The sequence below is a fragment of the Lates calcarifer genome, linkage group LG2, assembly GCF_001640805.2.
Source record: "Lates calcarifer isolate ASB-BC8 linkage group LG2, TLL_Latcal_v3, whole genome shotgun sequence".
Taxonomy (NCBI): domain Eukaryota; kingdom Metazoa; phylum Chordata; class Actinopteri; family Centropomidae; genus Lates; species Lates calcarifer.
This window is the reverse complement of record NC_066834.1, coordinates 6,884,037-6,898,613: the sequence shown is the minus strand read 5'-3', so window position 1 is coordinate 6,898,613 and position 14,577 is coordinate 6,884,037. Positions and strand designations below refer to the sequence as shown.

At 39.7% G+C, this 14,577-nt stretch overlaps 1 protein-coding gene across 3 annotated transcripts in view; it reads right to left on the bottom strand.

Moving 5' to 3' along the window:
* The window catches only part of homer2 (homer scaffold protein 2), a 31,164-nt gene that overhangs the window by 11,594 nt on the left and 4,993 nt on the right, over positions 1-14,577 (bottom strand). For 2 of the 3 annotated variants that reach the window (XM_018683639.2, XM_051074612.1), the window contains exon 2: positions 6,669-6,825. In XM_018683639.2, coding sequence (XP_018539155.1) covers positions 6,669-6,825 — 157 coding nt within the window. Of the gene's footprint in view, positions 1-6,668; positions 6,826-11,998; positions 12,118-14,577 lie in introns of all 3 variants that reach the window. The other variant, XM_018683637.2, reaches the window with a different exon arrangement.

Sequence of the window (14,577 nt, the reverse complement as noted above, 5' to 3'; positions counted from 1 at the left end):
ATAAAAACAGACACACACAAAAAACAGACCTTACCGTGGTGAGTGCTGACCCACTGACCTCTAAGTAGTCAAATTACATTCTCCATATTTGCTACAGTGCACATTCACCTGTTGTAGCCATGCAGTAAATCAGCTGCCAGAAAACATTTGCTGCAGTCTAAAATTGTGACTAGTGCATGACACAGTGACAGTAGAAACCACTAGATGCTTAAAACACTATTACACGTTGACCAGACTGTACTGATTTTTTTGTTTACTGTAAATACAGACATGTCTAATCCTATATGAGCAGCTAGATGTGCATGTAGACACAAGCAGCTTTAGTTTACAACTGCGCATGTACACAAACCCTGTCTCACTACTAAGATATGAGAACTTAAAAACAGCACATGCAAATTACCAACAATTAAGAAACAATAGAAGACAGTTTAATCACAGTGCAGCCCTTGTTTCATAGCAACATGGCTCTGAACACAGGATTTGAGAATTCAAATTGCTAACAGACTCGTGTCCTTTTCTACGCCCCCACCGTCTCCCTCTCCATCTTTTCAGTGGCTAAGGTGTTAAAACACTTTACCCTGCATCGATACCGGACACACAGAACGAGCAGAAAAGCAGGCAATCCATACACTCTTAGACATTTATGCCTGATTCAGAACAATGCTAACAGGTCCTAAAGAGAGAGATCAATGCACATACACAAAACAAGACCTTTATCATTGTCATATACTGTAAATATTACAGTTGCAACCTCTGATTCAGGCTGCATTCCCTTGCTGCATCAAGGGTTTATGAGGAGAGTGGCAGTTTACCAAGGTGCTGGTAATCTAATTTTAAAATCATCGTTCTTCCTGAGGCTTCATCAAAACAAAGGTGACCTAATTTCCCCTGAAGAGAAACCTGGGCAAAGCCTGAGCAACACTCACAACGTCTCACCTTGAGCGGCTGAGTGAATATTTAACAGCGCTCATCACACTGGCTCAAAGAGAAGTGTTAAGATAAGATGAAACTTTAATGATCATTGTGGAGAAATTGGGCTGGTGCTGCAGGATAAAGGAAAAGGGGGGAAAAAAACAACAGGAAAGAACTAGGTAAACAGATGGTGTTTAAATGCATAACCAACCATTTAACAGTGGAACACAACATCAAGAAAGAATATACTTTAAGCAAAATATATTGATTCCTTTAGAAAAAGTGATACAGATTCACCTAAAATTTATCAATTATCATAAATTTCCTCTCAATTTCATCTCCCTCGTTTGCTAAAAACCTTGTCAGAGGCGTTTCTATGCGTCATGTTCAGAGGTTGCGTTTAGATTTTTACTTCTTCAGGTTGACAACTGACTTGTCATATTCAACACAACATTAAACTGAGGCAGGTAACCAGTATCTTGTTGGGCTGAGTACAAAGTAAAGCTAGTCAGTAACTGAACCTGCCACCTCTGTCTGTGGTGTGTAAAAGGATAATGAGCAGTGAGAGTGTGATCAATTTTACACCCCTGAAACCTGCATCAGTATCCTCTTCTGAACACCTGAAGTCAACTCAAAAACTAACAATAAGAGTTGAATGATCATTCAGTATTTTTGAATTTTTGACTGTTGGTCGGTCAAAATGAGCCACCTGAAGACAAATGTCTTGTCATGTTGGCATTTAAGAAAGTGCATATTTTCTGACATTTTGTTGACCAACAATAACCAAGACAATAAAATCAATCAGTGCCATATTTTTCTGTCTCCATTAATATTAAGATATATATTGAAAAAGAAAAATATTGTGATACTGAATTAAACTACATAACCCAGCTTTATTGATCCTGTATTATGGCTGAACACATACAAAAACATGAGTAGGAACTAAAGTATCAACAAATAAAAAAGGTATTGATAAATGATGTAAAAGACTGAGGTTGCCCGCGTCCTCGTGGACCCTGTGACTGTGAGCTGGCATGTATGAGTGCACAACTGAGAGAGTGAGATGGAGTGACGGAGGGAGGGGGAGCGGAGTGACGCTGGCAGCTGTGCGGGTGGTGAGCCGGGGACGCGGATTGAGTGGCACAGGAGGCGCAGAGCAGAGCTTGGCTGGCCAACAGGGGGGGGGGGGGTCAGTCAGAAACTTAGACTCAGACGGCCATGAGGTTGTAGGAAATCTTCCTCGGCTGATTATGTGTCTGAAGAGTGCGCAGAATCTGCAGAGTCAGTAAGTTCCATAAGAGATGTAGAACATGGGAGAGGAGCATATGGGAGGGAAAGAGCTGTGATCACTTGTCAAGCACCAAATGCCAGAAGATTTTTGTCAGAGCTGAGGGGAAAAAAAGGACACTGGCTACACTGAGTGGTAGCTTTTTTAAGATGATAAAACTTTAAATGTCTAGTTGTCTTTGGTTTCTAGAGAGCCAAAACCCTCAGCTAACTTATGACTCCATTTCATATGTCAGGATTGTGTTTAAAAACTTGAAACATGAGACTTGAATAAGATCTACCTGAATGTTTTTAGGGATATATATCATCAAAATATCGGTGACAAATGGGCAGTAAAGATAGTCGAGATGATGAACAGGAGGAACTGGCAGTGGTGTTATAAGTTATAAGTGATATAGTGTTATAAGTGAAAGATAGCCAAAGAAGGACAAGATGATGGTCACTGTTTCCTCCCATCAAAGCAGGAAGCAAAATGTAAAATTGTGATTGCTCATCAGGTAGAGGTGTGATGTGGATGAAGAAATGTTACATTTTTTTGTAACTCTGCCAGTCGCTTTAATGACCTGATGCATTTAATTTCACCATATATTAAAAACTGTGAAAACACACTTGCCTGGTGCTAATGACGCAGGTTAGGCTATCAAAGGGGAGAGAGAGGTTAGCTTAGTTGGAGTCAGAGCTGTGCCTCCATAACAAAATCGCAAAGTAAATCTGCTTCCTTTATTTCCATATAAACTTATGAAGATATACTGACTTACATAATATGGCTGAGCTGGCTCTTGTGCTTTCCATGGTCAGAATAGTGGCAGCCTAATATAAAAGTAAGAAATTATGTGTTCATTTTTGTTTATTAAATAAGGCTCTGATGTTACATAACATTACATTTCTCTTCATGACTACAGGATCAATTGCTAAAGCATACTCCTGCAGGCTAAACGAACATGCATAGATAGTGTGACGATGATTGTGTCAAAAAAGTTTGCCAAAAGGGAAGCTGGAACAACCAATCAGTTTGTTTGACACACAAGGCTCCACAGTGCGTTGCTGAGATTTTGAAAGTGTGCAAGTCGGCTCCTCTGCCATCTATGGTTGCCCTTTTCTGCACAGATCTGCAGATACCTTAACAAATACCTTTGTACCACAAGTACAGGAAATACAGCTTCTAAAGCTGGAATTATTTCTGCCCTCCAGCCTCAAGTCTTGACAATTGGCTAAAGAATAGCAGCCTTTTCATTGGAAGAGGTTAATAAATGCAGATTATTCTTCCAACGATATTTGTTTTTTTATCATTTGTTGTCAGAGGTTGTTTTTTTTCTGACAAAAATAGTCAGTGATATGAGAACTGAAAGGCAGAATGTGCATGTAACCAGATTCTCCCCACAGTAGAAATAAGTCTACTGTATGACACAAAAGTAAAGACATTACATGGTGTACTCAGGGTGTAGCCACAATTTTGCAGGGCAACAAGGTAATGATATCACAGGAAATGTTTCAACTTTTACATTAAACCAGTTAGAATCTGAACATCTGGTAAACCTGCCAGCCAAAAACACATTTAACAAGCTCTCTCAGAGGAAAATGGATTCTTATTCTTGGCAGAAACATGTCTTTTAGCTCACCAGCCCACGGCACATGAGCCAAAATGTTAATTTTGGACACTGGCTGTGAGAGTAGTAGTAAGAAGTAAAGAAAAAAAAACGGTTAAAGACAATAGGAAGTAAGAGAGAGGAATATGAGGCCAAAAAAAAACAGAAAATATTCAAAACAAGAGAATAGCGGAAAGTTTTTTTTTTTTTTTTTTTTTTTTACACGTTAGCTGGAAAAGTTATCACACTTGGAATAATTCATAAAGTACAGCAAGAAAACTCTTCACTGTGTTGTCATAGTGGTTGGTACATCACTGTATGAGAAGCACGATTCAGGATGAGCAGAGTCAAAAGTGCTGATATGCTCCTCTACTTGCCATATCACCATCAGCGAGTCGCCCGGCCATCACGGATGGACGAATATAAGCTGACGGTCTGTCGTAGTTAGTGTGTACAGCAGCACAGACTATTCTTCTAGACAGACCTGTCTCCCTCGTAGCTAGTGTACAAACTAGAAACTATATTTAACATTTATTTGATATGACTCAACATCTCCTTGCTTTCGGTTACTTTGCTCATACCGACATCACTTTGACTTACTTAAATTAACCGGAAACACGGATAAAAACTGAAATCAGCAGGAGTCATCTCCGTTTAAAACAGATAAAAAGTTTTTTAATCTCACAACACACATATAGCTGCTGCCTGCAGACAGGTTATGACACATACTGCTCTGTTACTCAAGGTTAGAGGAGAGTGGAGAGACAGGCAGACAGGGAGGATGACAGGAGTGGGAGAGCAGAGAGAGGACTCCTGGCCTTGAGGATATGGAGGGCTTACAAAAATATAGATGCATCTAGCCTGAAATGAAGTGGATTTCCAGTCTAATTTCTGACAAAGAAAATTGTTTTTTGATAGGGGACCTGAAAGATAAAACATGCAAGTAGACACAGTTTATCTGCAGAGATCTATTGTCAGTTATTGTCAGTGCTGCAGCTCTGTAAGTGCTGCTTGATGACATAACAGATTAGAGTCTTGCCTCTCTAGGTTTCTAGCTGTGGGAAGAGAGATGTTTTGAAGCTAACAGAGCTTGACTCAACAATGCTTTGCTGGAAGAGAGGAAGGATTCATTTTAATTCTCTTTAAAGATGGATTTTACTTAAAAATGTACAACCTTTTTATATTTGAGCCAGACGGTCTGAAGGAATAAAAGCTACCAGAAAGATTTTTAAATACACAGGCACACACACGCACGCACACACTGAAAGAGTGCAGTTGCATGTGGTTAGCATTTATTCGTCACTGTTAAGAGCTTCTCTTTGGCAACAGCAGAAAATGCTTGCAGTGCAAATACTCTACATTCAGATCTATGTTGAGACCCACCCTTCAGCTGCTGGGTTGGTAATCTCTAACACTGAACTCCACAGGCACTTTACCCAACCAGAGAAATGCATGGTAAAAGGAAGAAAAAAAAAAAAAAAGAAAAAAAAAAACTACGGGGACATACAGATCCAAACAACTGTCAACCTGCTCAGTCTCTGAAGTGGCTCTGCAGGTAATCTGAGAGATTTAAGATTGTGCGAGAGGTGATTGCCTGACAGCAGAGGGATACCGCTGTCATAACTCACCCACAGTTTTCACACAGAGGAGAGACTCTGATCGCCATGGAAACGCATAATCCACTCTTTCTGTTAGCGGAGGAAGAAGGTGTGAATATGGGGTATAGGCACACTCATATGGTGTCTATTATGACATGCATGATTAAATGTGGACATCATGCTCTTGTGATGACAAATAAAAATCATTTTGGAAAATCACTTTGTTTTTACAGGAAAATGTTCACATACGGCACATGTTCTAAAACCAAGCCATTCCTTTTTCTTCAACACACATGGGTGAAAAATTGTTCACAAGGAAAAGATCAGATCAAGTGAATAAAATCAGTGGAGGAGTTTGACTGGAAAGAATAAAAGCTGACCTAGTACTATTTAAAAGCTCTCTGGTCCTTGAAGTGTGATTACTGTTGGCTGTTTATTGATGACAGTAAATTACAGATAATTGAGTTTAACTGCAACTCAACAGGCATGTAGTACTTGGATGCTCTTGTTAATTTGTTAGAGGGGATGTTCACTGACGTTCAAACTCTGATTTCAACCTACATGAGAATTGTTACTGTTCTATCCTGTGCTGAACTAGCCTTGTAAAGACCCATGTCTGTCTTAACAGGTGCCATTTTAGATAAGCAGCAGATGCTATGTGAGAATAAACATGATATCTGTAGTCATGTGTAAATTGTGATATAATAAATCAACATTAGGTATGGTGTATACACTATATACTTCTCTTATATGGCGCGCTTGTTGTGTTCTGAAGGTTCTTACGTTTACAAAAACTGTGACGGGTATTTTTCACAATTTTCTGCCCTTTTTTTAAAAACAAAAATACAGACTCTGAGCAAGTTGTGATTAAAAAATAAAAAAAATGTGTTGTTAAATTTTTATTTTACAGGCATGAGAAGTTTGGTCTCACATAATGCATAACGGCAGAGCAACAAAACCCCATATAGTTGTGCACAGATACAAGGACTTTTTAAGGGCTTATTAATTCACAGTATTTGTCACGGCTCCCCAAGCAACCCTAAGATGATATCAAGGTATAACATATCACCTTATGGGACTTTAAGGGGTCTGTATATGTCTACATGCCGAGCATCAAAATGACATTCTAACATTAAAGTAAAACTTGGTTAGCTGAGTTTTCTCCATTATATGGTAGACACATTTAATTTACAGTAAATTGTCTTGTGCGCACAAGTCATAACACATAAGCGCACACACACACACACACACACACACACACACACACACACACACACACACATACCTTGGATCCATCCACGCTGATAATGCGGTAGCTGTTACGTGTGCTGTCGTAAAAATAGGAGACTGTGACAGCCTGCTTGCTGGCAGGAACCCAGTTCTTCTTGGTGGTTGGGTCGATTTGGAAGACATGGGCCCTGGTGGTGTAGATTGGCTGCTCCCTGGAGAGTAGAGCACAGAGGAGAGGGACAATATGAGACATACTGTAACTACAGATCAAGATAAAATCCTCTGATCAACGAGCCACGTTTTACAATGCACACACTTCCAGTATGTATTGAGTTCTTAGCATCCCTTTATCATGTTACGGCTGCCGAAACACTCTGTTGTGTCTCCAGAGATGCCGAGTCCTGAGTCTCAGCATGGACGGGGCAGGTGATAATGTAACACAAACCCTAAATCCTCATGGCAACCCAAAGCCATTAGCACATCAACACCCCCTCCCCTCTCACAGGTGACAGTAACCCATATCTGAGTGTTTGTGGTCTGTGAACTTATGCGTATACACATCTATTGTGTAATGGAAGATTTCCTCTGTGCACCACATACATTCAAGACAATTACCTGCTGGTGGTAACACAGTCAAACAAGAGAGGAAAAAAAAAAAAAAAAGAGGCTTCAAAATGTTGAGTTTTCAGTTAAGAAAAATAGAGAGCTGACAGCTTACTCTCATTATTTTTCCAAATGGCAAACAAACAAATATCTTGAAAGAGTACAGTCTGTCAGAGACAGCAGCAATGTGCCGGACAGTCAGTGGTGTATGGACGCTGAAATGTAGTCAGAAATAGAGTTTGAATGCTGGTCCTTATCCAAAGCAGGACTGGTTTGCCTGATCAAAACCAGTGAAAAAATATGTGTTTATCGGTGGGTTTACAATATTTATTTCATTATATAGATCATTCAACAACAAATACCCACCTACTCCAGAGAAAATAATAAACTAGAGAACAATACAACTCAGCAGAAAGGTTTTTTTCCCCCCACAGAGTGAAAAGGTGTAGGCTGAAGCTACAGCTTACTGCACCTACTCTTTTTATAAAACACTACCAATTTGATGTCAAAAGTAACATCAGATCAATTTTTGCCTATTCCCACACTACTACACTAATGCCAACATGGTCTGATTTTTTGTATTTGTCCATTAACTTATTACATTAGTAGTTAAACATAAGAGTTTTTGTTTTGTTGAAAAAATTATTTGTGTTTCATAACACTGGAGCACAATGCATTGAACAGAACATTGATTAGATTATATAGGTGATTTTGAATACATTGGCCATCATTCTGATCTGTGTTCATATTGGAAAAATATTCTTGGTGATATCATGTCATGAATTTCAGCCATATCATCCAGCCCTCTTAGAGAAAAATCTTCTCCTCAGCCTTCAGCAGCCTGTAAAAACATTCAGTTTCTGAAAAAAAAGTTTTTCTAGCTGATTGAACACCATCTTTTAGCCATTTCCTCACTGTTTTAGATGTTTTTGCTTTGGCTAATACAGACTGTTTTGTACCTTCATAGCAGCAGCATTTCAACTGAAACTAAACCATGATAGCTGAGTGGTGAAATTCTTCCACCGCCAAGTAGTAAGGACTGGTAAGGGCACCATGAGGATTAAAAGGTGTCTAAAAGCTATTATCTCTATGATAAAATAATGTTTTCAATTAAAACCCTGAAATTAAACCTGTAATAAAAACTAATGGGGAGGCTCAGTCATCTTAATAGAGCAAACTACCATTGTACTGGGAAACATTATGTTAACATGATTTCCACTTATCATGGCAGTGGTAAGTAGATGAAAACTTCTGAGTCATCTCAGTGACCAATTTTAGAAACTATTCACATGACTCAAGTTGAGCATTTCTCCTCCCCAGTGTCAGATCTTCTTGCTGACTCCAAATCATTTTGAAAACCTTACAAAATATTTATGCAAAAAAGCTGAAATTCTGGGTATTTTACCAAATTGGAGCCAAATCCAAAATAGAATTAGCATCAAAACCCAAATAACTGTGATGGGGAAAAGTTCAAAATTATGTCACCCATCTTTTAGAGGGTAAAGTAATCTGCCTCCCAGCAATGAGCAGCTCGGTGGCCGTGTGATGCAGAAGAGCATCAACATGGGGATAAAGGAGCAAGATCAGACCGCCTCTTAAACTTGAATGACTGCAGACTGAAAAAATAAAGTGGAAATACTCCTCCTCTTTATGACATCCCTTCAAACAAAGAGACACATTTTCTCTTTCTCCAGACACTGTGATTATCCTCCCTCTCTGTCATTCATACTCACACCCATATACACAAATGACCATAGCCTGACTCAGATGTTAAAAGCTGAAAGCTGTTGTGAAATACACCCGCTGTTTAGGAACACCTGTCCACCTGCTTATTAATGTGATTATCCAATCCGCCAATCATATTGCATCAGTGCAATTCATAAAATCATGACGAGGAACTTCAGTTAATATTCACATCAAATATCAGAAAGGGGAGAGAAATATGATCTCAGTGGCTTTGATTGAACATGAGTGTTGGTGAGAGACAAGCTGCTGATCTGCTTGGATTTTCATGTACGACAGTCTAGAGTTTACTCGGAATGAAGCGAAACACAAAAACATCCAATAAGAAGCAGTCCTGTGGATGGAAACATCATGGGACAGGTCAGAGGAGAATGGCCAGATGGGTTGGAGCTAACAGATAGACTATGGTAACTCAGATAACCAGTCTTTACAACTGTGGTGAGCAGAAAAGCATCTCAGAATGAACGACAAGTCCAGGTGGATGGGCTACAAAAGCAGAGGACCACTTCAGGTTCCATGCCTGCCAGCCAAGAACAGAGATCTGAGGCTGCAGTGGGCACACGCTCACCAACATGAGACAGATGAAGAGTGGAAAAACACAGTCTGGTCTGATGAATCTGGATCACTTCAGGTGGGCTGGTATAAAGTATGATTATGCAGGTGTAGATTTCTAATCTGTACATTTTATGACTGGGAAAGAAAAGGAAGCTACACGTTTAATCCAGTCTTGAGAAAAGCCATACGCATGGTCTTTCTTCTGATTACTGTGTTAGTTCTGATTAATTAAAAAAAAAAAATCACATAAGAACAATCTATAAGTTCTGTGTCTGACATTTTAAAGACAAGAATTTGCCACTTCATACTTTTCTCACCTTACTAGATTCAACATCAAAAGCCAAGAATATTTCTAGGACATTATTCAAGAACAGCATGGGGTATAAATAACCACACCTGCATGCAGTACACTTCTCAGCTCCATGCAAACTGTATAGGCACTTGACACTGTAAAAACCCCACTGCTGAAAGTGAAAAACTAGTCACACTTCACTTTGATGGCAGTACTTTACTGGGACTGGACCCAGCAGGTTTAATTTATCCACTGGAAGTTCTAATATTAAAAAGGTGGTTGCAATGCTCTTCTATAAAGTTCCAAGAGCGAGGGACAATTAAGTGGAGTGGCTGGATGAGAGGGATTAGAGGACACCTCGAGACCTTAGTAACGGATGCAGATGAAGAATATGGGGGAGACAGATGGGAAATACTGATTTAGCTAGAAATCAAAATGTGAAATGAATGTGTCTTCCAGACAGGGTGTAGTTTACTTGGCTCTCACTGCTTGGCGCAATTCTTATCTTAACTACTTGGAAGTGTTTCTCTTTGTCTTCTTATCTTGTTTTCTATGTAATACTACATTTTATTGGTATGTCCTGGTACCAATTGCATGTCCAGCTGCTTTGATCTCTTTTCCTTGAAATATGCTTTTGGATGTTCTTCTTTGTGTTTTCCAAGGTTTAAAATGGTGGGGTACTGCTCAAAGCAAACTAGTTCAAATTATGTGTCATCCAACCACTGATGGTAGCTGCCCCAAACTGCCAAACTCGAAGGCAGGGTGAAAAGCCTATCATCATAGAGAGGGTGAGGTGCATGGTACAAAGGGGAATAATGCATACTTTTGGACAAACTCTTCTAAAAGAAGGTATGCATAAAGCTGCACTTGGTTGTGCATATAAAAAGTGACCGGTGACATAAGTACTTGTGTCAAGAATGGAAAAACAGAGCTTGAGAGAAAAGTTCAAATCTTGCATAAAACTGGTGTGGTAAATGAAAAACACAAGCATAAATAAAGAAAATATATGTACAAAACATGATAAGAAACAAGTTAGTGAGAATGTCTGTTTTGCTGGCTACACCCCATTTCAGACACCATTCAAGCCTTCGACAAGCATTCAGATAAGATAAGATAGATTTTATTTATCCCACTTGTGGGAAATTTACAGATGCCTTAAGTATCAAAGTCACATCGAAAAGTCAGACAGTGAAATTCATTCACATGTCCTCGTACAGTGGGAAGTTTGGTGGCATAACTACAAGCGCTCTTGGTTGCTCCCACAAAAGCCAGCAGTGCCTGTTTGCAGCTATTAACAATGCAAATTTATGGGTCAGAGTGCACCATAACTGAACTCTATGCAAAAGCAGTGATGCAAATCGCAGAGATTGCTAGTAAAACAGTTGTTCACAGATCATTTATCTCCACTCCACATAGTCTTCCCACTTGGTTACAAATGTGCTCCCAGGACAGAGCTTTAAGCAAACTGATTATGACTAATTTTCTGTTGCAAACCTTGTGAAATCCTGATACTTTCTAGTATTCTTTCTTCCTCTATTTTCTTTCCCCTTTTGGCTTGCCATTTACTCTCATGACATGAAGGGTTTCAACAAAATGTTTGAAGTTTGCACAAGGGTGCTGAGCTGGACACAGTGGCAGAGCCATGCTTTGCTTGGCGCAGCAAAAAATCATTCATGCACTACAAAAACCATTACAAATATTGCATTTTTAGAGTACAGGGATGTGCTTAGGAAAATAAGCCAAAATCCAAATCATCTGAGAGCATATTCTTAAAAAGTCACTGGAATTAAACGGCTGTCAAAGCAAGAAGAAACATACACATCTCCCCCTGAATGGCAAAACTAGAGATTTCATTAACAGGGTACAGATGGTGCCATTGTTGCTGTAATGCTTTACAGCAATTGGCAAAAGGAGTTGTCAAGAGGACATTCAGTTCAGTATTACTTTAATGCACTGCTATGAGGTCCCAGTGAAAATAATGTCAGACAGACAGGCTGGCAGGCAGCAAAAATTCATGAGCTAATAAAGCTTTTACTTCCATTGGGATTATGCTTCTCACAGAAATGAAAGCCTAATAAATTCACTGTCCCCTTTAAGCCTAATCTCAGTCTTCATCTGCTTTGGGAACAACAAAACCCATTATACAGATCACTGTTCTCGCTTTACATACACACCAACACACACACGCTGACCTTTGCAGTGGCAGTGTCTGGAGCCAGCTCACACTGGCAGGGGAAGAGAAGTGAAAGGCCACTGCTGAACACATGGATGCACTCACACAACTGTTGGTGGAATCCAGTGATCTGCTTTTCTGAGATAAAAAAAAACATTAGGTTGATTGATTTTACTGGATAAAAAAAAAAAAAAGAAGACGACATTTGGGACTTTATGACAGCCGAATTCTTTGTCCCGCTGCCTGTTAGGTGCTCTCTGTCCCCATCTGGTGCTTTAAATAATTTACAGGTGTGTGTGTTTCTGTGTGGGGGGAGCAGCTTTGAGTTAGTCTGCACTGTCTGTGCCTACGTACACCTACGCACCAACCTCAGGCTCATACACACCGATGATGCAGCAATCGTGTTGTGTACTGGCAAAAGAATAAATTAAAAACGAAGGAATGTGCTGACAGCCATATACCTGAGGACTGCCAATGGCTGGGAAAGCTCTGCGTTATACCTATAAATATGAACATATCATCATATCACAAAAAGCATAAAAAGCACAAAATCATACACCCAACAACTTTGATTCAGCTTGGAGGAGGAAAAGTTTTAACAAAAGGCTGCCATGGAAGCATGCTAAACAACTGCACTACGTTACCTCTGAGGAATACGGAGCAGCAATATTGCCAGTGATGCACGACTAAGTTCGTTTGTCTCTTGTTTTCTTAAATCCTTTAACATGTTAGGCCCGATCACTACCTATGAATTGCCTGAACACTGTATTCTCCAGAGTTTAAGTGAAGTTTACCAAGAGAAGGATTATACTGCTGCTTGAAGGAGATGTTTTAAGATGATGGGGGATGACACCATGTCCTGAGAGGGAGTGTGAATAACAGCTTCTATCTTTGACGATGAAGAGTTTGGATGTTAATTTTAATGCAAGGGATTGCAGTCACGTTGTAATCATGTTCTGCTTCTCCTGTAGAATCCAGGCATGTTTCAATCGAGCTGAGAAAACAGCCTAATCCAGATTCCTGAAACTGCTCCAGGCTCATTCCCCAAACAAACTTTCCTCATCAGTCACAGTCATCTAACTCTCTGTCCAAACGATAGCGACACATGACAGCTGTCTAGAAATTAAGCAGTGATTTGGGAATCTGAGGTCAAACACTGAAGAGTTTAACAACAAAACAGGCTGTAAATCAGCAGTCTCAGCATCTTAGGTGCAATGCAACATTCTTCACGTTCCTACCGGGAGCGAACATAATGTTACTTTGCCAGCTCTAGAAGTCACACAACAAACATGGGGCAGACAATGCAGTAGGGCTTAAAAATGAAATATGGACAAGGAAACATGTGCTAAGTGCTGTATATCCTGCTATTTTTGTTCCTTCTACATGATAAGTTGATGACCTGCTGCTGTACTGTGAAAGTGTTTTTTTTTTCTGTTTTTTTTCCACAGGGGTGTCAAGTCTCCATCTAAATGGGTCAGCAGAGATGCCGTCCATACACGATGTCTGAGTTTTACACCATGTTTGGAGTGTAAAATGAGCTGGAGACAAATAAGCTAGTCAACTGTATATCCAGGTACTACTGCATGCAGACCAGCAGGCACAATGACATGAATGAACACCATAATAGGATCTCTTCATTAGTGAGAAAACATCTCTCTGCCAGTGGGACTTCATAAGGTCATTGGCTGTTTAGATAATATGTTTTCCACCTCTGAATCCTCTAGAGGCAAAAAAAAACCCACTCTTTACAGGCAAACAGTCTTATTAACAAAGGACACAACTTTGGGAGCATTAGCAGTATTTTAAGCATACTGACATGCATAATGTATAGGTAGTGAACACATTACATTACTCCACGGCTTCACGTGCGTTTGTCCAATTCAAGATAGTCAAGTTATCATTGGGAAAAGCACTTAAGCAGGACCATCACCAGGCTACAACAACTACTTAAAATCATTATATCACTATACATTACCATCTATAAAATTCTGTCCTTGAACCCAAGTGGTCTGACAAATGCAAAGAATTTGCATTTCTGTCTGTTCAAACGAACTCTGGTGACATAAGCTGCATTATTCACTTGTCAAATATCTACAGCGCAACAGGAAAGGAACACTGAATAAGAGCACTTATCCTTCTTCACTTTCTCAACTGGTGCTGACAACAAAACATTAAGTTTCCATTGGCTTCTCTGTGGGGCCAAGTAACAAAAGAACATCTTCTCCCAAATCTGTCAGAGAGGGAAAATGAGAAACTCATATCTAGGTCACAAGGTGCACAGATCTGGTGACTTTGGCAATATGAAAATGACAGAGTAGAAACAAATGTGTTATGACTATCAAGCAGAGTTCTTTTGTGAACATAAAATACCAAAATCTAATAACTTGAATTCTCATTAACCGGTGTGATCCTCTTCATAAGTCAGATGAACAGAGTTGAGGCTCTCTGTCATTTTTTACCTCCGAGGCACGCTGGAGAGCAGAGCTGCCTTATTAGCGAGAGCAGCATTTTGTCTGTGTGAATGAGCAAAAGTAGGCAGGAGAGGAAAGCTCTGTGGGATCATCATTACAACACCACCTGGGTTTTTATCACAATAAA